The following is a 27,282-nucleotide window of genomic DNA, read 5'->3' as shown; positions in this document are numbered from 1 at the left end:
TGTAGGAAATAGCCGATCTGCAAGCTTACAAAGCCTCTCAACGTGAGGCGTTTCGAGCTTGTAGATCGGCTATTTTCACAATATTTACTTGTGGAACGGAGTCAAACAGAATGGGGGGTCCCAGATCAAGTACGTGTATTTGGGGGGGGGGGGGGGGGCGGGGGGGCGGCGTGAAAGGGTTGATAAACACTGCTGTAATCGGAGCGAAATTATCTGAAATTACTACATGACCATAATGCAGCCTAACATGCGTTGCACGTTAGTTACTGTAGTTGCTGTGGAGCGACATAGTTCTCCAGAAGACACACACAAACATACACCATCTACAATGGAGGAACTGAGCAGCAATATAGACATTCACCACACGAACGTGCATTGTTGACAAAGTGATTGCACAGCCGCTGCAGGCATGACAACCAGGTTAGCGTTAGCGACATGGCAGCTATCACAGCGCCCTGTCCGTCGTGCTGCAACTGCCTGTGATGGCTACAGCAGTAACAGCAAGCTGTCTGCGATGCCATTGTCTGGAGACTGCTGTTAGCGTGACACGACCAATGAGAGTGAGCGCTGTAGTTGTTGCTAAGATACGGTGGCGTCTCTGGCCCATAGCTTGTAGATCTCTCACACATGATTGGCGTAGGCTGCGTTGCCAGGTCTGACTTTGTGTCTAAGCAATGGTCGGCTTATTTTTGCGCGCCTTTGTGCTCGTTTGCATTGTGCGGACGGCAGCGCTTGTTTAGCGTACGTCAGCGCGACGTGGCAACGGACGTGGCAACGTGAAAGGTGATTGGCTGGTGAAAAGAAACACCCGACGTTACACCAGAAATGGTGCCTGGAGAAAATGGTGACCAAAAAAAAAGTTTTGAAAAAAAGGAAAAAAACCCCGCAGCGGCTGGCTGCTGTTGTGCTGATGAGGTCGTGCGCACGGTAAACGGTACGAAGCGGGCTCCCCTTCCGTTTTGTCCGACATTTGGTGAGTAGAATTAATTATGTTGCGCGGTGGAAACGGTGTAGTGAGCAGTGAGATGTCCCCTACGCGAGGCGTAAATTCAGCGCGGCCGGCGTGGCGAGTCAGTAGGCGACATGTGGTCTGGCGGTGCGTTGTTTAGTCGATAACAGAGCTGTGGGGTGTCACCACCGAGGGTGCGGAAGTTGCTCGCCATTTATATAGTTAGATAGAGACCAACAAACACAAAGCCCCGCGCAGCGGCTAGGGGGGAGGGGCGCGCAGCGCCCCTACCCTCTAGTTTAAAACAATTTAAAATCGTGCAAATAGCCAAAATTACAACACCAAAGGCCAAGTGGCCTTGCCCCTAAAATGACGAAATTCCAGGCCTGAACTGCACACATTATATTGCCTTTTGTTAGGCTATTCAATGTTAGTTTTAATTTCTTGAAATCATATTTATTTAATTTGCAAATGTATGGCATGCTAAGGGTTTGAGACATATTGTATTATTACTACACAATATTAAATAAATAATTCTAAAAATATTCTTTAAATAACTAATAAGGTACAGTACTTGAGTAAATGTAATTAGTTACTTTACACCACTGTTGTTCTATGAATCTAATTATTTAACCACCCACTTCAAATTGAATTATTCTACTTAAAATGGTTTATTATTATTATTATTACTATTATTATTATTACAAATTGCATTGTTTGTTTTTAATGTCAATAATTAAAGTAGCTATTCTTCTTAATACATCAAATAAAAAAAGTGATATGCATAGTTAGTAGCAGTGTCTGAGTGTGTGTGAGCGCGCATGTGCGCCCGCAACTGGTTCCGGCCCCCATCAAGCCAATCCGGCCCTCACCCCAAAATGAGTTTGCCATCCCTGATGTAGATTAATGTCTGTAGCCCAAATTTCACCTACAAAATCCACCTTGAGTGTCTGGACCTGGAATTTGTATACCTTTTGAGCATATTTTTCTTCTCTCTTGAACTATATGGCCTACTCCATATTGATAATTCTGAAATTGATGTCTATTTTTACAGCTGCAGTTACAGTAATCTGAAACAAGCCTCAGCCTTCCATCAAGACAGAGGTGTGGCCGCGCCCCGCTGTCCCAGACATCAGGGGCTAGTCTCCCAGACTAGGGACACTTTAACATTGAGATGCTTCTATGAGAATTTGAAGAGAACCACTGATGGCGATCACCTGGATCATATAATTCTGCAGAAAGAAGTCTGGTAAATGATGTTAATTGTTTTAATAATCAGCTCATGTGACACTGTAATCTAATGTAACTGTAATCTAATAATGGACTATTTTCTTTAGCGGAAGCAATTAAATCCTTTTCAAATCAATACAAAAAAATCCTGTTATATTTCGTGTCAAATTATTTGTTTATATTGTGTCAAGTTATTTTCTTTTTTTCTTTGTGTACTACAGTCATTATTGAGAAATAAACCCTAATAGGGTCATGCTGTGCCCCAACACAAAGCTGTTCATTATCCTTTACATATTCTATTCTATTCTATTCTATTCTATTCTATGAAAAACATATTCAGGGAATAAGTTACTTGGCCTGCTGGCAGCGTGCACAAGAAATATGATTATGCACGCACGCTGCACGAACGCACAGATAGAAGTGATTGAAGTGATTGCAAGAAAACAGTGTTAAGCAAAGTTAATGAATGATCTTGTATCTCTTGATCTTGATCTTATTCACTGACAGAGCCTCCCCAAGAGGTATCCCAGAGATACATTTTGGGTCCTTTTATTTTTTTCAATTGGAATTTCACTTGGGTTATATTATTTGTAACCACAACAACAAAGCTTGTAGATCTGTTATTTGTGTGAGCATTTTTAACTCAAATCTTTGCTTCTGGGGGTCCCTTGAACAAAATATTTTGAGATGGGCCAAATACGTATAATTGTGGGGGTCCTTGATGTGAAAAAGTTTGAGAACCACTGATCTATAGCAACATACATTTTTCAGAGTTAGGATTTAGAAGACATTTTTTAGAATGGGCCTCATAGGTCTTAATGGGTAAAAGAGCAGCATACTGTATGTTGTTGTAGGTGGACATGACAGCGGAGCAGCATAAAAGTTCTCTCTGAATGACTCAGACTGAATTATTTCAATGATTTATTTTATTGATGCAGGTAAAGACATTGAAGCAAGTTATGTGCTGCTTAAATCAAACCATCCATTCCATTCATGTTCCTCTCATTATCACCACAACACCTGAGAGTCACTGTCCATCTGCTGTTAATGTCACTTGTCTCTTCATTCCTTCAGTAGCGTTACAATTTTTGCAGTAACTACATTTTTGGACACATAGGCTTATTTATTTAAGGTTAAATCAGTCTAAACAATAAACAATTACCTAATGAACGGATATACAATTAGTGCAATATCACTTTATATACAGATAACCCATTTGCCTGACCAAATTAAGCACACAAGACTTTTTATTAGTTTGATTATTTTGTGTAGTTACTGCACTTTGGCTTTGCAGGGCATAGATATTAGGAGTCACACACACAAACGCACGCACGCACGCACGCACGCACGCACGCACGCACGCATAATCTCCACCTTATTAAGTGCTCTCAGCTGTTTTTTTGCAGACAGAGGCAAACTTGACATGGCAGATGTCATCATCCCACAGGTTCAAAGATCCAGGAACTGTTATATAAAGAGAAAGAGAAAGTACATAAATACCCCATTAAGTCTAATATTGCATCATTACTTAAAGAAGCTGTTAGTGATTATTATTAATATTATTGTTATACTTTTTGGTTGTTAAAACAAACATTTTGTTAAAAGGTTGTGACTTACCTGACCAGTTCATAGCCATGCAGTTCTGTTTTCCTCCTTGCCAGTTGTTAGGTTGTCCCTTCCCCCAGTCTGTGAAGGTCATTGGGCGACCGTCACTCCACATCCAAGCACCATTCTAGAGGACAATACAACATCATAAATGTCAATTCATTATAACATGTTACTATCTAACAACTCACTGTGTTGACATACAGTAGGTAGAGTGTGTAGTGTAGCATGTCGGTATAATATAAGGTAAGGTTTTATCAGACACAGTTTATAAGGGTTAATGTTCCTTACCGTGCCTGTTACATCATAGCCACCGATCCACGCTCGAGTCATTGCACCAGTTTTGGAACGTATCAGGTCTTGAATGAATGTGTGTTCTGTTTTGTTGTGAATGGATGCTCTAGGTTTCCACCCTGAGACAAACAAGTTTTCTACAGAACAATATAAACAGAAGAATATTATTCAAATAACATAACAGATAGATGCATAGAAACATAGTACAAGATGCAATCATGTGTTTGTTTATTTTACCTCTGCATCGGCCCAAGCCACCTTAGCCTCTTCAAATATGTAACAGTGTCCATTCCATTAATTTGGACATTTTGCACACCTCTTGACAACTTCATGCTCTCCTGAAAATACAACAGACACTTGAAGTCAACAGACTGTATGAAAGAAGCAACAACAACAACAACTAAACTAACAAAATCAGGAAATCATAAAACAATCTGCAAGGTAGTAATGAGCCAGTTTCAACAGTTACTGTAAACAGAAACACAGCTGTTGTAAAAAAAAAAAAAAAAAAAAAGTGTTTTTGTTGTTGTACCATTCCAGGATACCAGTCCATACATGTATTTTCACCTGCCATCCATTCGAGCTATAGGACTGTAACTACAGATCCCATAGATCTGCTTGGCTTTGCCTTTCATCCAAGCTATGGGATTGCGACTACAGATCCTGTGGTGAAAACACTAATAAACAGTGTATACTGTATATGGGAAAAGTCAATGCCCATGTGCATGCTCACATTAATTGGTCATCCTAATATGGAGAACAAAGGTGATGAATAGACCGAAGGATGGATAGACAGACGGATGGATGGGCAGATTTTTACATTTTATAGTAGAATTTGGTAATTTGCGAAAAGAGAACTTAATTTAACACAAATTGCTTTAGCTATAGAACTCAGCAATCCCCTCGCTGGCGCACACACACACACACACACACACACACACACACACACACACACACACACACACACACACACACACACACACACACACACACACACCTGCACCAGGAGCAGCAGCAGTGGTCCAGACCATCACAGCGCAGAGCAGTAGAGGCACACTCAGCATCCTCATGGTCATGATGATGATGATGATGATAATGACGGAGATGAAGATGATTTCCTTCTAGAAAGAAACAGACATGTTAGAGATACCTCTGAAAGTCAGAGAAGTAACAACAAGGACAGAGGAGACGAGGAGTCATGTCAAACCTTCAGTAGAATGATGTGTTGTGGTTCGTCCTGTGTTGAAGTGTTGAATGTCAGAAACAGCAGCTCTCTTATATACACTTTATGTGGGTGTGTACATGAACACACTTTCATCAAGATGCAGAGAGAATGCAGATGAGCAGGAAATGTTCTTCCTTGTGTTTAACACAGCACACGAGGAAGAACATGTGTTGTGGTGACATTAATAGCAACATCAGGTTTTGTGGTGACATCAGGTGTTTTGGTGACGTTAACAGTGACATCAGGTCTTAGTGATAACGTGATGATAATGAGAGGAACATGAATGGAATGGGTGGTTTTAAGAAGCACATACCTTGTTTTAATGTATTTTCCGGCATCAATAAAAGAACACATATATAATCACTGAAATGATTCAGTCGGAGTCATTCAGAGCGGACCTCTGCTTTTATGCTGGTCCGCTGTCATGTCCACCTACAACAACGTCTTTATTATTATTATTATTATTATTATTGTTGTTTTTTTTCAATTTCTTTTTATTTGAGAAACCGCAGGGTACAGCAAATACTTTCCCCACAGCAAATCATCCCATTCCTTAGTCCCCCCCCCCACCCCATTAACAAACAAAGAGAAATAAAAACAAGACAGTAATAATAAAGAAAAATAAGGAAAAATTAAATAAACAATTAAAACAATAGTAGCAACATCAACAACAACTTTCAGCATGTAGACAGCACTCAAATACATTTAAAAAAAAAAGCAGAACCACATTAACCACATCAATCGTCAGTTTCCCTACTTAGTAGGGAAATCAGTGGATTCCATAGGTGTTGGAACATTTGTTCTCGGCCTTGTTTTTCAAAGGTGAGTTTTTCTAGTGGAAGAAATTGAAACATCCTGAAACATCTTAAAAGTGGGTGAAACTTCATTTTTCCATAATATTAGAATACACTTCTTGGCAAAATATGTTATAATAATTAACAATATATATTTTTTGGGGTCCATCTGTATATTAGACAATTAATTTAGTAAGTAGACACATGGGGACAAGTCAAATTCGGTTTCTAATGCAGATTTTGTGAATGAATTGACACCATTCCAGAATGTTTTTAGTTTTTCACATTGCCAAAACATGTGTGAGAAAGTTCCTTCGTTGGTTTTACATCTAGGACAGTTTACTGAATTGTCTCTAGATATTTTATACATTTTTATTGGAGTTACAGTAGATACAATTTATGAATACATTTATAATTGGCTTCTTTGATTTTGTTACTTGTAAATGGAAAATGTATTCTATCACAAATATTTAGCCAGGTGTTTTATTCAAATTTCACTGCTCCCAAATCCTCAACAAAGGCAAAAAAGATGAGTGACAGTCTTTGGAAAAGATGTCATACAATTCACTGATCTTGCCTTTAACACTTCGCCTGCCAGAGTTATTTCAGATTTTTTGCTGTTGTCTGCCAGAGATTTTTCATTGAAATTTAAAAAGTACTCAGGAGCCGAGATACATCATTTTTAAGTTTTAAGTTAACAAGGAAGTGGATGGGAGTCTTTTCCTTCGAAAAATCATATCTCCTTGGTCTTTGGGTCAAATTGAAAAAAAAAAAAAAAACTTTTTTTTTTTTTTTTTTTCAATAGAACGCATTTATGCGTGATTGGCGGCCAAGTGCGCTATTTAATCGCATTTATGCGTGATTGGCAGAAATTGAGTTTGTGGTCGATAACAATAATGTTTCTTCTATTTCATATAATTCTAGTCTTAATTTGTTTTCTCTTCTAAGTGAATGTAAAATATTTCGCATTTGTAAGTATTTAAAGAAGTCAGTATTTGGGATGCCATATTCTGTTCTTAATTCTATACATGATTTTAACTGCATATTTGTATGAATCAGGTCTTTGAATTGACTTATCCCCAGCTGGGCCCACCTCTGTATATTAACTGAGGTTAGATGTTTATCTAGATCAGGATTGCGATAAATAGGAGAGTGTATGGTAGTATAGTTAGTGATGCCAAGTTTTTTTGAACAATCCTTCCAAGTACGAAGTGTGTTAAGAACAGTATAACAGTTACCAACAACGTCTTTAAGGCACAATGCACATTTTCACACGAGGTACGGCAGTGTAACTTCATTGATAATTAAAATCTCCATCCACACCGACTGGATCGGTCACGATCTAATCAGTTTAACCACTTTAACCCTATTGTGTACTTAGGCTATTTGACAATAGGCAATCTACAGTATAAGCTTGTGATGCAACATGCGCTTGTAGATCTTTCAAAACATTTAGATACATCTTGAAAATAACTCTCTTAAAGGAGGCCCCAGGCTCAAACTCTTTTCAGATGGTGTTCCGCTGCCATATACACATCAAGTTGGGGGTCTTTAACATGTAAATGTTTCCATTCAGCTTACCGTACTCACTGTAAGAATATGCATCCATACAAAAGTTTATTTTATTTATGTATTTAAAAAAAGAAAGACAAAAAACGCGACCCACCTGACCCCTTTCTGTGACCCACTTAAGGGTCATGGTCCACAGTTTGAAGACTACTGCACTACAGAACCATGACAGATTCTAGTGAAGAATGAGTGCTGTAAATGACACTCTACATACAATATTACAATTATGACGCAATATGACACAATATCATAATGGAACAGGGTGAAAACCTGTTTAGCCCCAGCCAACTTCATAGATAACATCCGTTGACAACGCTGTGAATTTAACTATATAAACTGAAATTGTGAGGGTGGCGGGGGAGTAGCTGTGCATGTGGATAGTAATTTGAACTATATGGTGGTAGAAAGCATGACAACTGTGATTGATAACTTAGTAGAATGTTTAACAATTGAAATCTGTTAAAATAGTAAAAATACAATAATTAGTTTATTCTAGTATAAAGGTTTTTAAGGACTGGATAGAAGAGATATACATTAAATAACCAAAGAGTACTTTTAATCTGTGGGGATACCAATATTGATCTTTTGAAATCAAACTAGAAAAAGTGCTTCTCGGAGCACAGGTTTCCACCAGGTCAGGTAGGTTAGTTTGGACCAGCAATGTTCGGAATTCGCCAATCAGGTTGGAATGTAAAAAATCGGATGGATCGGACGGATCCGTCTTGATCACTTTACTAAAGAGATAATATGTACCGATTTGCGTGATTTGATTTGTAGGAGTAAAATATATATACCTATCTTTTTTTGCAAAAATCTGCCTCCTGGTGGCGCTATAATAAGGCAATGTTGAAAGGGTGGCATTTATTCCTCAACTTAGTGCAAGGTTTAACCGCAATTGGACGCTGCATTCATGATTTGAGACATTTTGTTCAAAACGGACCACTCCTGCAAACTTTGGAAGCCATTCTTAGCCAATCAGGATGGATTATGAAAAATCAGAAAACCCTTTTTGTTTAATGACTATAGAGATAATGTATACCGATTTGCGTGATGTTTGGATAAATCTGTAGGAGTACTGTCAAAAAATGTGTTTTGTATATAACAGGCCCATGTGAAAAATTTGGGGGAGAGGTTCTGAATTGGCACCCAGGGAGTGTGTGTGCACAGTTTCGCTGCGATCAAGCCAACAGTGCCGGAGATTAGCTGTCCACATGGACGGACGGGACAGGGTGCAAAACATAGAACAACTAGAAAAAGCGCTCCTCGGAGCACAGGTCTCCGCCAGGTCAGGTAGGTTATTGTGGCCTCCTGGTGGCGCTATAATAGGCCAATGTGAAAAGGGTGCGATTTGTTCTCAGGCTTTTCACTGCAATCGGACACTGCATTCATGATTTGAGGCATTTTGTTCCAAAAATGTGTTTTGCAAAATTAGACCTGCTGGTGGCGCTACAACAGGCCAATGGTAAAAGGGTGGCATTTCTTCCTCGGCCTAATAGAAATGTGGGGGTGAAATTTCATGGAAATCGCAAGCTGCGTTCATGATTTGAGGCATTTTGTTGAAAACGGACCAATCCTGCAAACTTTGGAAGCCAATCTTCAGTAATCAGGATGTAATATGGGAAATGGGATAGATCCGTGTTGATCACATGAGTATAGAGATACTGTGTACCGATTTGTGTGATGTTTGGACAAAATCTGTAAGAGTAGTATCAATAAATGTGTTTTGCACAAATCGGCCTCCTGGTGGCGTATAACAGGCTAATCTGAAACATTTGGGCCAGAGGTTCTGACTTGGCATCCAGGGAGTGTGTGTGCACAGTTTCGCAGCGGCCGGGCCAACGGTGCCGGAGATTAGGTGGTAACGGACGGACAGGACACACGGACGGACGGACGGACGGACGGACGGACAGGTGGTAAAACATACTCTCTCGCCATGCCTTTCGGCCTGGCGGAGACAACAACAATCATAGAAGGACCGAGGAATTTATTAACCCCATGTATTGTGAGTTTACATCTAATCATTACCAGACCCAGCCAAATTACATCCTATACATTAATAGATAATATAATACAAGGTAACCAATGCTTATCGCTATCACATCAAACTCTTCATTCACTGCCTGTATGCAGAGGTGACAAGGAACTAATGGCAGAGTGGGGTTTTCATGGGAAAACACCACCAAGATAATAAGTCAAGGTTTTGCATACAACTGTAAGCTCTTGGAAGGTTTTCAAATGTCAAATGTTATCATGATTAGAAACACAAGGAAGAACATTGATATTTCCTGCTCATTTGCATTCTCGCTGCATCTTGATATATGTATTTGAACTGTTGTTTCTGTTTTCAAGACTTCAACACATCACTAATTACCTCTAAGTAACAACTCAATATGAGTTGAATTAATGGGGTCTTTAAACCATTGTGATGCTTTATCTTTCTATTTACTATAACAGGTCAACACCTTTGGGATGATCAGTGCTGCCATATCAGATTAACTTCTGTCTGCAAACATAAACACACGAATGCACACATACTGTATGCTGCGTTCACACGAGCATGGATACAAAGACACAAAGATACACAGCATGTTTGTCGCTCTGTCGCTTTTTATCTGTGTTGCTCGACACGGTAGTTGACTTCATCAAGCGTGCGTGCATCGGAGCTACAGTCGTAGTTGTGTATCTTTGTATCTGGAAGTTGAACCTCCTTGGCCAGCTGGCCGACTCTCCCGCTCCAAACATTTCATTCTCCGTGCCTAATAAAACCTTAATTCCCTGAAAACAGCTACATGTATTTTCAATCCTTTGTTGGATAAACCTTTTTTTAAGACAATGGATTAACATGGTGTGGTCAGACAATTAAATAATTAAAGTTAACGGGACCACAGTGGATAATGGTGCAGGAAACGATCAAAAACAGATCTGCTCAGAAGGATCTATTTGCTACAAAAGCAAAGGAGGGCAGAACTGGACAAGATTGGTGAAAAAGATTTTCACCGTTGAGAGAAAGTGTTTCATAGTGTCCAAAAATAACATAACTATAATAACACTCCACAATCATAATCCGTGGAAACCCTTGATCCACAGCCTGGGTGTCAACAATCACCATCAGCTTAGACGTTTGCTCACCTCTGATCAAAGTTAGGAGCCCTTGCTTGAAACTAGTCATGTCATATGATGCCCTTTGTCATGCATTATCTAATCACTCATCATGTACATGCAGCAGGTGTTTTTGACTCTCACCTTTCTTTTTCTATTGTTCCACATACCTAACATCACAACCATGCAAGGTCTAAGATGTTCTCATCCTGATAGAAGATTTCTCATCTCGATATCACCAACTATCGAAGCTACCGAAAACTGGTAGAACTTGATCTCTTCCTGACCTCAAGTAACACTGTCCTCTGAAAAGCAAGCAATCTCTATAATAACCATATGACACGACCCACTCACCTCTGCACCTAAATGGTCCTTTGCGCATTTAACGTGCGATGGAAGCACTAACTAAGACTAAATAAGACCCAATTATTGAAATCCCAAATATGGAATACACTTTCACCATGCCACACTGAATGCCTGTCTTATTGTAAAATGTTAAATCATTATAAAATGTGTAGCACATTGGCATAGACAGACACTATGGCACATTAGGAGTTCATTATGTATTTCTGGTAAAAAAAAAAATATTTATATATATATATATATATATATATATATATACATATATATATATATATATATATATATATATATATATATATATATTTACACACACACTTATTTTGTATGTCTTTGGCAAAAATAAAATATCGATGAAAATGTCCAACACAAGGCACAAGCTGGCATGGTGATGACCCCTGGCGATCGCGCTTACAATGTTTTTTCCCCCCCGATGGACAGAAGAGAGTCTCGTTTTTCCACAGAGACATTGGCCGCGTTTCCCAAACGAATTTGAGCTCCTGCGTAGCCTAGAAGCTGCGTAGGTGCCTCCACGCATCTGCGCAGTAGCAACCCCGCTGCGCACTATCTTCGTTAGTAGCAGCTGTGTGTGCCCAACGTCTCATCTAAATTGGCTTCAGTAGACACCATCTTCGTAGGTTCCGTTTCGTCTGTGCTAAAACTACATTCGTGAGACAGCATGCACATGAAGAGATCCTGGACGTAGCCTACGTAAAGCCTACGTCAACTACGTAGTGCTATCCTACTATAGTTTAAACACCCTTTGCATACATATATCTATATATACAGGATTTTGCAAAAATACTAAGATAAAGTCGCACCTTTATCTAACTTACCTTTATATGAATTGGACACTTACATTTTTATAGGTACATTCTGTAATGTATTAAAATGCATTTTTTAAGGTGACATTTCAATGATCTTAAATAAACACTGCGGCCATTGTTCGCCGTTCCAAAAAATTCAGAGGATAGAGGGGGCGTCCCCCTGCATGATTGACAGCTTAACGCGTAACGGGCGACGCCTCCCCAAAAAAACAGACATATATACAACAAACACACTGCGACATGCCGTGTTGATAGCTTGCAGATCTGTTATTTTGGGTAGGGCGAGTGGCTGCAGTGCTTCGTCCTCTATGCATGAACCCGAAGTTTACAAATCGTACTCTCACGGATAATCCGATCATCTAATAAAAATATTAAGCACATGCCAAGTTAACTAAAGGTATATAAATGATGCTGAGCTAAATATGTTTCCTTAATTTCGAAGTTTTATAGTTAAACGTTATGATGAAAGTGCAGTTCCTCTCACAAAGTGACAGCTGTTGCGCTCGGCGAGCGCAACAGCTCGCCATGTTTATGAATGGTTAAAACATCTTTTGAAAATAGCAGATCTACAAGCTCACAACGTGTCACAAGCTTGTAGATGCGCTGTTGCGCTCGCCGAGCGCACCAGCTGTCACTTTGTGAGAGGAACTGCACTTTCATCATAACGTTTAACTATAAAACTTCGAAATCAAGGAAACATATTTAGCTCAGCATCATTTATATACCTTTAGTTAACTTGGCATGTGCTTAATATTTTTATTAGATGATCGGATCATCCGTGAGAGTACGATTTGTAAACTTCGGGTTCATGCATAGAGGACGAAGCACTGCAGCCGCTCGCCCTTTTACGCACCGGCCCGGCCGTAATATATACATATATATATATATATATATATATATATATATATATATATATATATATATATATATATATATATATATATATATATATATATACACACGTGTGTGTGTGTGTGTGTGTGTGTGTGTGTGTGTGTGTGTCGGTCTTTTCATAGATTTCATTGAACGATGGGTGTTACACGCGGCCCAGGGCGCTCGTTACAAAATGCTTCGTAGGACAGTACTCCCCTCCTACTGTGGGCGGGGAGTATGCTGCGCGCATTCTGTCTCACGAATGTACTTTTACCACAATCGCAGCCAGTTTAGATGGCACGCAGGGGCACAACCACCTGCTACTAATGAGGGTAGAGCGTAGGTTTGGCCGAGTCCCAGCTGTGTAGGAGACGCTTGCGCAAGCTGCGTACGGCCACGCATGACCTGAAATCTACGTGCCTGCTATGGTACTGCGAAGCATGTGACGTCACACGTTAGACCCGTCGTCGGACCTGCGACGATGCTCTACGCACGAGCTCTTTGGGAAACCCGGCCAATTGTTTGTTTACATCTGGGTTGGTTCTTTTCTGTGGATCGTCAAAAAGACTCAAAATTATTCAAAATGATTCATCCACCACTGCCAGTGAATTAATGAATTAATACCTGGCAATGAATGTGTTAATAAATAGGGAGTAAAGCCAGGACGGGTTGATGTGGCAGTGAAGCCCAAACCAGGTGCTACTTCAGCAGCAAGTGGGAACCAGCATCGCAAAACAACAGTATAAACAGGCTCACTACTCTACACTGTTACACAATATACAGTATGCTGCTCTTTAACCCATTAAGACCTGAGGCCCATTCTAAAAATGTCCTCTAAATCCTATACAGTTTGCTATCGATTACTTATGTGTTATTCCAGATCTACACTATACAGAGCATACAGAGGTGAGCTAACAGGCCCATCATCATCCCTTGACCCCTACAGCTGCCTATGCCGGCTTCAAACCAGGCTCCACTCCACTAATCTGCACTATTGGATCTGGAGATAGATGCAGGTTTTTCAGGGTTGCATAGTCCTTTAATGCACCCAAGGAGATGTGGACTGCTGGTTCATCCTGGTGCTCCTTGGCTTGGTGCCTCACCTGATGGGCTGGCTATGACCCACTTGAGAGACCATCATTTGGGTTGGTTGAAATGAAATGCCCAAATACGAAAAGCCATATTGACTGCCTCAGAGTTGCACCATGGCACACACCACTTTAAAGAGAGCATACTTAGCATTGGCAAGTGCAGGGCCAGGTGTTGATTATGGGTATGGAATGGTGTGATTTGTTGTTTGTGCCCATGATGACATGTTTGTGCAGCATATGTACGTACAGAGACACTGCCCTAAAACAGAGGTGTGACTTGTTTTTATTGTATACATATCTGACAAAATACCTCTCTATGCATCAGTAACTGAAGAGCCACAGTGCTGCGGAAATGAAACATCCATGCATTACATCATTTAAGTAATTTAGAATAAGTTGTCTACCGATGGCAATTTTTTTGTAAAGTCATGGAGTGTTTTTTTTTTGTGTCTATCTATTTTTAATAATGGTTTAATCACATTTGATTATATATGTATATGTATATGTATATATGTATATATATATATATATATATATATATATATATATATATATATATATATATACATATATATATACATATATATATATATATATATATATATATGTATATGTATATGTATATACATACATATGTATATGTATATGTATATATGTATATATATATATATATATATATATATATATATATATATATATATATATAATATATATATATATATATATATATATATATATAGGCAAACAATATCAATCCTTTTTAATTGTATCACTGGCAGTGTTGGAAAAGTTACTCAAAACCAGTAATATCTTTACTTTATATATTACTCCCTGACAAAAGTAATATCTTTACTTTACATATTACTCCCTGACAAAAGTAATTAGTTACTTATTACTTTACTTTACATATTACTCCCTGACAAAAGTAATTAGTTACTTATTACTTTACTTTACTTTTTTTCTCTCGCCCCTAGTAATTGCATCCTTTCTCCCCAAAAGTCTGACTTTGCATTTTCAACAATTTGAAAACTAGTCCAAACAGTGCTAGGCCAATAAGGTTACATGTGCCAGTGCATTTCAATGCGTCCAAAAATATAGAAAAACTAACATTTCTATATGACTGACTGGCCATCAAAACTGAAAGCATCAGGAGGACTCAGTCAGGACACAAAACACATTCAAACTGAAAATAATAAAGAAATCAAAAGTGTGTGCATACAGCAGCAACCAGTTAAACAACAAAGCATCTTCATAAACTGCTATATTTCTTTGTAAACAAAATGTATTCTAATAAAATACTAAAATAAAAAGGTTCCCATAGCAACACATATCATTGTGGGTTTCTGACAGAATGTAGGAGCAAATGCAAGTAAAAAATCATTCTGTTTGACTGCTACCTACAAGCTTACAGCGCGTCTTCATCGGTTAACAAGTCGCTTATATAATAAGCAGACATGGCAACACTGTTTGATCTGGTTTAAGGCCTGCCCTTCCGCAGCTGATAATTCACACACAGACAAGTGCGCAACGTTTGCGTATCCGCTCTAGAGTGTAGACTTAGACCGGATCAGCAGCCTGCAAAGCAATTCGATCCCAACCAGTCTAACATTACCACCAAGGCTCGTGAAAAAAAATTAATAACTTACTTTTGGAAAAACGTAAAAGTAATGTTATTACTCAAAACATGAAAGTAATTAGTTACTTTACTAGTTACTGGAAAAAAAATAATATTACTTTAAGTTACATATTACTTTAGTTACTTTCCAACACTGATCACTGGCAAACATTGTCATACTGCCACGCTGTATCTCTGGGAAATACATTGATGTTCGCAGTTCTTGTCTTTATCCACTTGAGGTCAGCAGATACACACAGAATTACTCTGCTGCCTGCAGTTATTTTCTTCATCCACTTGAGTTAGCAGATACAGAATGAGTTACTCTGCTGTTTTCTCATTGATTCAGCAACAGTGGTCCTGCTAAACACACTCGTGGGGGCAGTGGGCTTCAAGAAGAGAATCATAAAGACTTGTTTGTAGGCTAAATGGCAGTGGTGGAAAGTACATTTACTCAAGTACTGTACTTAAGTAAAATTTTTAGGTATGTTTTACTCAACTGGCTTTCAATACTTTTACTTTCTCCACTACATCTCTGAGGCAAATGTTGTACTTTTACTCCACTACAATTATTTGAAAACTTAAGTTACTATTTACTTTGTAGATTTAGATTATTATTACAAAACATAAATTAACCACTTCAGTCCTATATAATACTTTGGCTATTTGAAAATAGCAGATGTACAAGCTCACACCACTTCGCAAAGTGACACGTTGTGAGCATGTAGATCTGCTATTCTCAAAAGATTTGTATACATTTTGTACATTTGAAAACTTGTGAAATGGAACATTCTGCGTAATGAGTACTTTTGCTTTTAGTACTGTAAGTATATTTTCATGCCAATACTTTTACACTTTTACTCAAGTAAATTTAGAATACCGGACTTATTTCTACATCGTGATATTGATACTTTTACATAAGTAGGCTACTTAAGTACTTCTTCCACCACTGCTAAATGGAAGCCCTTTTTTAGAACACATTCTACTGGAACCCACTGGAACCACCTCAAGGACCCCACTTTGACCACATTCATTAACATCAGATCCATGACATGAAAAAGTTAGAAAACCAATGAGAAACTGATACAACAACATTTTTCAGAATATTGTATAGGATTTAGAAGACATTTTTAAATTGGGCCTCAGGTCTTAATGGGTTAAAGAGCAGTATACTGTATGTTGTTGTAGGAGGACATGACAGTGGAGCAGCATAAAAGCAGAGGTTATCTCTGAATGACTCACACTGAATTATTTAAATGTTATTTTTATTCTTTTTATGATGCGAGGAAAGTGAAGCAAGTTATGTGCTGCTTGAATCAAACCATCCATTCCATGGATTCAGCACTCTCAGCTGTTTTTTTGCAGACAGAGGCAAATTTAAGATGGCAGTAATCATCATCCCACAGGTTCACAGATCCCAAACCTATATATAAAGAGAAAGAGAAAGTACATAAAGACCACATTAAGTCTAATATTGCATTATTACTTAAAGAAGCTGTTAGTGATTATTATTATTAGTATTATTATTACCCTTATTATTATTATTATTATTATTATTATCATTATTATTATTACCCTTATTATTATTATTGTTATACTTTTGTGTTGTTAAAACAAACCTTTTGTTAAAAGGTTGTGACTTACCTGACCAGTTCATAACCATGCAGTTCTGTTGTTTTCCTTTCCAGTTGTCAGGTTGTTTGTTCCCCCAGTCTGTGAAGGTCATTGGGCGACCGTCACTCCACAGCCAACCACCATTCTAGATGACAATACAACATAATAAATGTCATAATAAATACATTATAATATGTTACCATTTAACAACTCACTATGTTGACATACAGGTACAGAGTGTAGTGTATCATGTGTCAGTGTAATATAAGGTAACGTTATATCAGACACAGTTTATAAGGGTTAATGTTCCTTACCGTGCCTGTTACATCATAGCCACCAATCCACGCTGTAGTCATTGTACCAGTTTTGGAACGTATCAGGCCTTGAATGAATGTGTGTTCTCTTTAGTGAATGGATGCTAGGTTTCCACCCTGAGACACACAGGTTTTCTACAGAAGAAGAGAATATTATTCAAATAACATAATAACATAGATGCATATAGAAATACCGTAAAGGATGCAATCATGTGTTCGTATATTTTACCTCTGCATCAGCCCAAGCCATATATGCCTTTTCAAATATGTAACAGTGTCCATTCCATTCAGTCCAGTCACTTGGACACCTCTTGACAACTGCATGCTCTCCTGAAAATACAACAGACACTTGAAGTCAACCGTTTGAAAGCAACAACAACAACAACAACAACAACAACAACAGGAAATCCTAAAACAAACATAATCTTTATAAGGTAGTAATGAGCCAGTTTCAACAGTTACTGTAAACAGAAACACATATGTTATCAATTTAGCTTTTTTTTCGTGTTCTTGTACCATTCCATGATACCAGTCCATACATGTATTTCCACCCGCCATCTATCCGAGCTATAGGACTGTAACTACAGATCCCATAGATCTGCATGGCTTTTCCCTTCATCCAAGTTATGGTATTGCGACTATAGACCCTGTGGTGAAAACGCTAATAAACAGCGTATATATGGGAAAAGTCAATGCCCATGTGCAAGCTCAGATTGATTGGTCATCCTACTAAGGAGAAAAAAAAGGATGAGGATGGACAGACCGAAGGATAGACAGACAGATGGATGGGCAGATATGTTCATTTTATAGTAGAATTTAATAATTTGGGAAAAGAGAATTTTATTTAAAACAAATTGCTTTAGCTATGGCACACACACACATACGCACACGTGCACACACACACACACACACACACACACACACACACACACACACACACACACACACACACACACACACACACACACACACACACACACACACACACACACACACACACACACACACACCTGTATTGGTAGCATCAGCAGTAGTCCAGACCATCACAGCGCAGAGAAGTAGAGGCACACTCAGCATCCTCATGATAATGATGGAGATGAAGATGATTTCCTTCTAGAAAAAAACAGACATGTTAGAGATACCTCTGAAAGTCAGAGAAGTAACAACAAGGACAGAGGAGACGAGGAGTCATGTCAAACCTTCAGTAGAATGATGTGTTGTGGTTCGTCCTATGTTGAAGTGTTGAATATCAGAAACAGCAGCTCTTATATACACTCAATGTTGTCAGTTACTTGGAAGTCGAACAACCGACTCCGAGTCAGACATCCGACTTCCAAGTAATTCAACATTGATGCGTCATCATACAGCCTGTATCATAAAAGCTCATAAAAGCCTGTATTTACGTTGATGTAGGCTACTCCGACTTCCAAGTAATTTAGGGTGACCATATTCTGAATTCCCAAAAAGAGGACACCTAACGCATGCACACGCTCGCGCGAAAATGTTTCGGGTTTGGTCGAGTTTTGGGTTTTTTTTCACCTCAATTCGGTTCATTCGGTTCCAGGATCCCTTTTGCCCGAGGGGGGGGGGGGGGGGGGGGGTAAGGGGTGCGGTACCTGGGGGGAGGGAGGGGGGGGGGGGCGGCCGCACCCCCCGCACCCCTACTTTCCGCGGTATTGTGCATGCGCGATTTGTAACTTTTTTTTTTATTTTTTATTCTGGGCCTCTTTGAGGTAGCCTACTGAAAAATACCCAAAGATAGTCAAAGAGTTGCTTTATAAATAATACATTTATTTATTTAAAGTATGTCTCCTCTGTTTGTTTCAGATAACAAAATAATCACAGCTTAATTCAGCTTTTTAACAAAATAAAATAACATCTCTCTCTCAAGTCTCAAGTCTCACCTTGCACAGCTTTCTTATGCTTTGTAGTGGCCATATGGGCTTGCAGGTCTGAAGAACCTTTATCTGCCACTGAGACATAGTCCAGCTTTGCAGACAGTACACTCTGCTTCCCGTCACGACCCAGACGAAAATACGGGTACCTTTTCCGCATTTCATCTGTGAAATTACTTTTGCGTTCGGCATTTTGATTTATTCACGGGGGCAGTGCATGCGTCTTTAGGTCGGGGATCACTGAATGACTACAAAGAAAAAGGCATGGGTTTCCGAGGCTACTGAATGACTGGCAGCGCGATGTGTGCTATCCTGTGTTTGTGTGTGTGTGTGTGTGTGTGTGTGTGTGTGTGTGTGCGCGCGTGTGTGTGCGTGTGTGTGTGTGTGTGTGTGTGTGTGTATGTGGGACTCATTGCTGTCACGTGTGCCTGTCAGCAGCAGTGTTGCCAAGTATCGTGAGAGAAATAAGGAAAATTACGCCAAAAACAAGCCAGAAAAACAAGCACATGTTTACGGAGCCCCTGAAGGGACATTACTAGGTATATTGTTTTAAGGGTAGGTAATTTTTTTTAAAGGGTCACTTTATTTTTAAAAGCTGGCGGTTTATGTTTTGTGGTATGGGGAAAAAAAATCATATGTTGGCAGAAAAAAAGGAGGAGGCTATAAAAAAAACGTTTTAAGGGGTACTTTTTTTTTAAAGGGGCGCACGTCCGTACACCATGTGTACACACACACACACACACACACACACACACACACACACACACACACACACACACACACACACACACACACACACACACACACACACACACACACATGCAGTCACACACAGACACAGACTAATTCGACCAAGCATACAGATCAGCTTATGTAATTGGCTCCTAGACCCAACTTTGAGAATAGATTAACGGCGGTGATTTTTTTATCGCGCGATAAGAGTCCGCCGTTAACTTAGCCCGGTAACGGCGTTAACGGGCCGGCCTTAATATATATATATATATATATATATATATATATATATATATATATATATATATATATATATATATATATATATGTATATATGTATATATGTATATATGTATATATGTATATATCCACACACATCCCAGGGGCGGAAATTGACACAATTATTTTAGTCTGCAAACAGCACACAGACAGTATGGTTTGTGCTGCACGTTTGCTCAAAATGCTGACACATAGTAAAGTGTGAGTGACTGTGTGGGCCTGTTTGGTGGAGAGGAGAGGAGAGGAGAGGAGAGAAACCAAGCTTTTATTTCACATTTATTATTCTTTGCCTAATGATAGGTTTAAGGTGTGCCCATTGAATAGAACAAAGTACATTTGGTCTAAAGCAGTGGTTCCCATGGTGCGCCGTGACATAAGTCGGGCGTGGCAGTGATCCAGGGGGTAGTGTGGCCGCTTGAGAACCCGGAACGCTCGCAGGTTAAAATTATGTTGTGGTTACAAATAATATGACCCAAGTGACATTCTAATTGAAAACAATAAAATAACCCAAAATGTATCTCTGGGGTACATCACAGGAAAAGGGGACTAGAGAGGATGCCGCCTCCCCAATTACCATCGAAAAGAAACCAGACCGGTGTCATGTCTCTGATTATTAAAATGTAAGTGTCAAATACAAGATCGAGGATTTTCATTCAAGTCAGCCAATCTGAATTAGTTCACATTGTAATTAAAATGTTTAACGCAATCTACTAGAAATGTATTGCAGAGGTAATCAGATCCAGTCATGGAACTAGGGTTTATGTTTATATCCACATCATACTCTTTATTCACCAACTTAAAAACAGAACTCCATCCAACTCCATATGCAGAGGTGACAAGGAACTAAAGGCATAGTGGGATTTTCATGGGAAAACACCATCAAGGAAATAAGTGCAAGTTTTGCAGTTCCTACTTATCTGCATTGTCTCTGTAATCTGATTATGTGAAAGTGTCCATTTCCACCCCCACATGAAGTGTATATAAGAACTGCTGTTTCTGATATTCAACACTTCAACACAGGACGAACCACAACACATCATTCTACTGAAGGTTTGACATGACTTCTCGTCTCCTCTGACCTTGTTGTTACTTCTCTGACTTTCAGAGGTATCTCTAACATGTCTGTTTCTTTCTAGAAGGAAATCATCTTCATCTCCATCATCATCACCATCATGACCATGAGGATGCTGAGTGTGCCTCTACTTCTCTGCGCTGTGATGGTCTGGACCACTGCTGCTGCTGCTCCTACTGCAGGTGTGTGTGTGTGTGTGTGTGTGTGTGTGTGTGTGTGTGTGTGTGTGTGTGTGTGTGTGTGTGTGTGTGTGTGTGTGTGTGTGTGTGTGTGTGTGTGTGTGTGTGTGTGTGTGTGTGTGTGTGTGTGTGTGTTGTGTTTGTGTGACTCCCAATACCTATGCCCTGCAAAGCCAAAGTGCAGTAACTACACAACATAATCAAGCTAATTAAAACGTTAAAGTGCTTTATTTGGTTAGTCAAATGGGTTATCTGTGTATATAACGTGATATTGCACTAATTGTACATCCGTTCATACAGTAATTGTTTATCCCCAAAAAGCATGAAGACTGATTTGACCTTTGAGAAAAATAAAATGTAGTTACTGCACAAATTGTAACGCTACTGAAGGAGTGAAGAGACAAGTGACATTAACAGCAGATGGACAGTGACTCTCAGGTGTTGTGGTGATAATGAGAGGAACATGAATGGAATGGATGGTTTGATTTAAGCAGCACATAACCTGCTTCAATGTCTTTACTTGCATCAATAAAATAAATCATTTAAATAATTCAGTGTGAGTCATTCAGAGAGAACCTCTGCTTTTATGCTGCTCCACTGTCCACCTACAACAACATACAGTATGCTGCTCTTTAACCCCTTTAACCCAAGACCTGAGACCCATTCTAAAAATGTCTTCTAAATCCTAACTCTGAAAAATGTATGTTGCTATAGATCAGTGGTTCTCAAACTTCTCAAGGACCCCCACAAGTATATGTATTTGGCCCATCTCAAAATATTTTGTTCAAGGGACCCCCAGAAGCAAATATTTGATGTGCAAACAAGAACATCATCAAAAACGATATCAGTCATTTTTAATTGTATCACTGGCAAAAGTTGTCATACTACCATGCTGTATCTCTGGGAAATATATTGATTTTCACAGTTCTTGTCTTCATCCACTTGATGTCAGCAGATACACACAGAATCACACTGCTGTCTGCAGTTATTTTCTTCATCCACTTCAGTCAGCAGCTACAGAATGAGTTACTCTGCTGTTTTCTCATTTATTCAGCAACAGTGGTCCTGCTAAACACACTCATGGGGGCAGTGGGCTTCAAGAAAAAAATCATAAAGATTTGTTTGTAGGCTAAATGGCAGTGGTGGAAAGTAACTAAGTACATTTACTAAAGTACTATTCTGAGGTTTTACTTAACTGGAGTATTTCCAGTTTTCAATACTTTTACTTACTCCACTACATTTCTGAGGCAAATGTTGTACTTTTACTCCACTACAATTATTTGAAAACTTTAGAAACTAGTTACTTTGTAGATTTAGATTATTATTACAGAACATACATTAACCACTTCAGCCCTGTATAATTCTTCGGCTATTTGAAAACAGCAGATCTATTAGCTCACAACACTTCGCAAAGCGACACGTTGTGAGTTTTTAGATCTGCTATTTTCAAAATATTTGTATACATTTTACACATTTGAAAACTTGTGAAATGGAACATTCTACATAATGAGTACTTTTGCTTTTAGGACTGTAAGTATATTTTGATGCCAATACTTTTATACTTTTACTCAAGTACATTCTTCTTAATACCCGACTTGTACTTGTAACAGAGTATTTCTACATGGTGATATTGATACTTTTACTTAAGTAAAGCATGTGAGTACTTCTTCCACCACTGCTAAATGGAAGCCCTTTTTATTTTTGAATATCCAAAGTATAAAATAGCGTTAAAGTGGTTGAACAGATTGTTATAATGATATATTAACACATTTTACTGGGGCCCACTGGAACCACCTCAAGGACCCCACTTTGACCACATTCATTAACATCAGATCCATGACATGAAAAGGTTTGAAAACCAATGAGGACTGCACTGATATAACAACATTTTTCAGAATACTGTATAGGATTTAGAAGACATTTTTAGAATGGGCCTCAGGTCTTAATGGGTTGAAGAGCAGCATACTGTATGTTGTTGTAGGAGGACATGACAGAGGAGCAGCATAAAAAGCAGAGGTTCTCTCTGAATGACTCAAACTGAATTATTTAAATGATTTTTTTATTCTTTTTTTTGGATGCAAGTAAAGACATTGAAGCAAGTTATGTGCTGCTTAAATCAAACCATCCATTCCATTCATGTTCCTCTCATTATCACCACAACACCTGAGAGTCACTGTCCATCTGCTGTTAATGTCACTTGTCTCTTCATTCCTTCAGTAGCGTTACAATGTGTAAAGCCAAAGTGCAGCAACTACATTTTTGGACACATTGACAGACTTTTTTTTCAGTCTTCATGCTTTTGGGGGATAAACAATTACCTTATGAACGGTTTTACAATTAGTGCAAAATCACTTTATATACAGATAACCCAATTGACTGACCAATTGAAGCACTTTAAATACTTTTTATTAGTTTGATTATTTTGTGTAGTTACTGCACTTTGGCTTTGCAGGGCATAGATATAGGAGTCACACAAACACACACACACACACACACACACACACACACACACACACACACACAAAGCGTGCGTGCGTGCGTGCGTGCGTGCGTGCGTGCGTGCGTGCGTGCGTGCGTGCGTGCGTGCGTGTGTGTGCATGCGTGTGTGCGTGCGTGCGTGTGTGCGTGTGTGTGCATGCGTGTGTGCGTGCGTGCGTGCGTGTGTGCGTGCGTGCATAATCTCCACGTTATTCAGCGCTCTCAGCTGTTTTTTTGCAGACAGAGGGATATTCATGAAGGCATTGGATATCATCCCACAGGTGTTGACCTGTTATATAAAGAGAAAGAGAAAGTTTAATATAAAGACCACATTAAGTCTCATATTACGTTATTATGTAAAGGTGCTGTTAGTGATAATTTGTATTATTATTATTATACATTTTTGTTGTTAAAACAAACATTTTGTTAAAGGTACTTACTGCTGCCGTTCAAAACCATGCAGTTCTGTAGTCCATGGTTGGGTTCTCCCTTCGCCCAGTCTGTGAAGGTCATTGGGCTACCGTCACTCCACATCCAACCACCATTCTAGATGACAATACAACATCATAAACGTCAATACATTATAATATGTTACCATTTAACAACTCACTATGTTGACATGCAGGTACAGTGTGTAGTGTACCATGTCAGTATAATATAAGGTAACGTTTTATCAGACACAGTTTATAATTGTTAATGTTCCTTACCGTGCCTGTTGCATCATAGCCACCGATCCACGCTCGAGTAGTGGAAGGTATCAGGCCTTGAATGAATGTGTGTTCTCTTTTGTAGTGAATGGATGCTAGGTTTCCACCCTGAGACAAACAGGTTTTCTACAGAACAATAGAATATTATTCAAATAACATAATAACATAGATGCATATAGAAATACAGTGCAAGATGAAATCATGTGTTCGTATATTCTACCTCTGCATCAGCCCAACCCATCACAGCCTTTTCAAATATGTAACAGTGTCCATTCCATTCAATCCAGTCATTTGGACACCTCTTGACAACTGCATGCTCTCCTGAAAATACAACAGACATTGAAGTCAACCCTTTGAAAGCAACAACAACAACAACAACAACAACAACAACAACAACAACAACAACAACAACAACAACACCTAAACTAACAAAATCAGGAAATCCTAAAACAACAAAATAATCTGCAAGGTAGTAATGAGCCAGTTTCAACAGTTACTGTAAACAGAAACACATCTGTTATCAATTTAACTTTTTAAATGATTTTTTGTTGTTGTACCATTCCAAGATACTAGTCCATACTGTACATGTATTTCCACCTGCCATCCATCCGAGCTATAGGACTGTATAACTACAGATCCCATAGATTGCTTGCAGGCTTTGCATTTCATCCAAGCTATGGGATTGTGACTGCAGACCCTATGGTGAAAACGCTAATAAACAGCGTAAATATGGGAAAAGTCAATGCCCATGTGCAAGCTCAGATTGATTGGTCATCCTACTAAGGAGAAAAAAAGGATGAGGATGGACAGACCGAAGGATATACAGACTGATGGATGGGCAGATTTGTTCATTTTATAGTAGAATGTAATAATTAAAACAAATTGCTTTAGCTATAGAACACACACACACACACACACACACACACACACACACACACACACACACACACACACACACACACACACACACACACACACACACACACACACACACACACACACACACACACACCTGCACCAGGAGCAGCAGCAGTGGTCCAGACCATCACAGCGCAGAGAAGTAGAGGCACACTCAGCATCCTCATGGTCATGATGATGATGATAATGACGGAGATGAAGATGATTTCCTTCTAGAAAGAAACAGACATGTTAGAGATACCTCTGAAAGTCAGAGAAGTAACAACAAGGACAGAGGAGACGAGGAGTCATGTCAAACCTTCAGTAAAATGATGTGTTGTGGTTCGTCCTGTGTTGAAGTGTTGAATGTCAGAAACAGCAGCTCTCTTATATACACTATAGGTGGGTGTGGAAATGGACACACTTTCATCAAGATGCAGAGAGAATGCAGATGAGCAGGAAATGTTCTTCCTTGTGTTTAACACGGCACACGAGGAAGAACATGTGTTGTGGTGACATTAATAGCAACATCGGGTCTGGTCATGACATCAGGTGTTTTGGTGACGTTAACAGTGACATCAGGTCTTAATGATAACGTGATGATAATGAGAGGAACATGAATCCACACCGACTGGATTGGTCAGGATCTAATCAGTTTAACCACTTTAACCCTTGTATACTATTTGACAATAGACAATCTACTATAAGCTTGTGATGCAACATGCACTTATAGACCTTTCAAAACATTTAGATAAATCTTGAAAATAACTCTCTTAAAGGAGGCCCCAGACTCAAACTCTTTTCAGATGGGGGTCCGCTGCCATATACATATCAAGTTGGGGGTCTTAAACATGTAAATGTTTCCATTCAGCTTACAGTACTCACTGAAAGAATATGCATCCATACAAAAGTTTATTTTATGTATTTAAAAAAAGAAAGACAAAAATGCGACCCACCTGACCCCTTTCTGTGACCCACTTAAGGGTCATGGTCCACAGTTTGAAAACTACTGCACTACAGAACCATGACAGATTCTTGTTAAGTATGAGTGCTGTAAATTACATTGAACATACAATATCACAATTGTATGACACAATATCATAATGGAACAGGGTGAAAACCTGTTTAACCCCATCCAACTTCATAGATAACATCCGTTGACAACGCTGTGAATTTAACTATATAAACTGATATTGTGAGGGTGGCGGGGGAGTAGCTGTGCATGTGGATAGTAATTTGAACTATATGGTGGTAGAAAGCATGACAACTGTGATTGATAACTTAGTAGAACTAGAAGCTCGGCCGCCCTTCGGGCGGCCGAGGGTCTAGCCCTTCGGGTGGCCGAGGGTCTAGTCGGGGACCGGCCTACACAGGAACGATGTAAATAGGGAATGAATGCTCCACCCTTTAAATCAAACCCCATTATACCTGTTGTCATAGGACCCGTTTTGGCCATCTGTTTGCCTGTGTCCATTTATGCCCATCTGTGTGTGCATTTATGCCCATATATGGAGCTATCTGTGTCTGTGATATATGGACATCTCTGTATGTGTCTGGGTGTGTCCCTTTTATGCCCGTATATGG

General features: G+C 39.2%; 2 protein-coding genes and 1 long non-coding RNA gene across 7 annotated transcripts in view; all 3 read right to left on the bottom strand.

Moving 5' to 3' along the window:
* Positions 1-5,321, bottom strand: part of LOC311034701 (ladderlectin-like) — a 94,830-nt gene extending 89,509 nt beyond the window's left edge. For 2 of the 5 annotated variants that reach the window (XM_084042658.1, XM_084042663.1), the window contains exons 1-3: positions 5,286-5,321; positions 5,076-5,199; positions 4,337-4,413 (exon numbers count right to left, since the gene is read on the bottom strand). The gene's annotated coding sequence lies outside the window, so the exon portion shown is untranslated. Of the gene's footprint in view, positions 1-3,318; positions 3,644-3,796; positions 3,912-4,075; positions 4,216-4,315; positions 4,414-5,075; positions 5,200-5,285 lie in introns of those variants that run through there. The other 3 variants (XR_014599616.1, XM_084042659.1, XM_084042662.1) reach the window with 3 other exon arrangements.
* Positions 5,322-16,867: 11,546 nt separating this feature from the next.
* On the bottom strand, positions 16,868-17,571 carry LOC311034702. The gene is made up of 3 exons (XR_014599617.1): positions 17,460-17,571; positions 17,176-17,290; positions 16,868-16,954 (listed from the first exon to the last, which is right to left on the bottom strand). It is a non-coding gene; the product is annotated as an uncharacterized lncRNA (long non-coding RNA).
* A 6,087-nt stretch (positions 17,572-23,658) lies between these two features.
* LOC311035118 (type-2 ice-structuring protein-like) lies at positions 23,659-26,687 on the bottom strand (the record flags this gene model as incomplete). The annotated part of the gene is made up of 7 exons (XM_084043196.1): positions 23,659-24,383; positions 24,535-24,640; positions 24,802-24,927; positions 25,022-25,122; positions 25,814-25,931; positions 26,018-26,094; positions 26,660-26,687. The coding sequence occupies 7 exons, from the start codon at positions 26,685-26,687 to the stop codon at positions 24,304-24,306; spliced, it is 636 nt and encodes a 211-aa protein (XP_083899322.1). The 3' UTR covers positions 23,659-24,303.
* Positions 26,688-27,282: the final 595 nt, after the last annotated feature.

This window comes from Gymnoscopelus microlampas (genome assembly GCF_963454915.1).
Source record: "Gymnoscopelus microlampas genome assembly, chromosome: 19".
In the NCBI taxonomy this organism is placed as follows: Eukaryota; Metazoa; Chordata; class Actinopteri; order Myctophiformes; family Myctophidae; genus Gymnoscopelus; species Gymnoscopelus microlampas.
The sequence above is the reverse complement of the archived record's forward strand: the minus strand, read 5'-3'. Positions and strand labels throughout refer to the sequence as shown.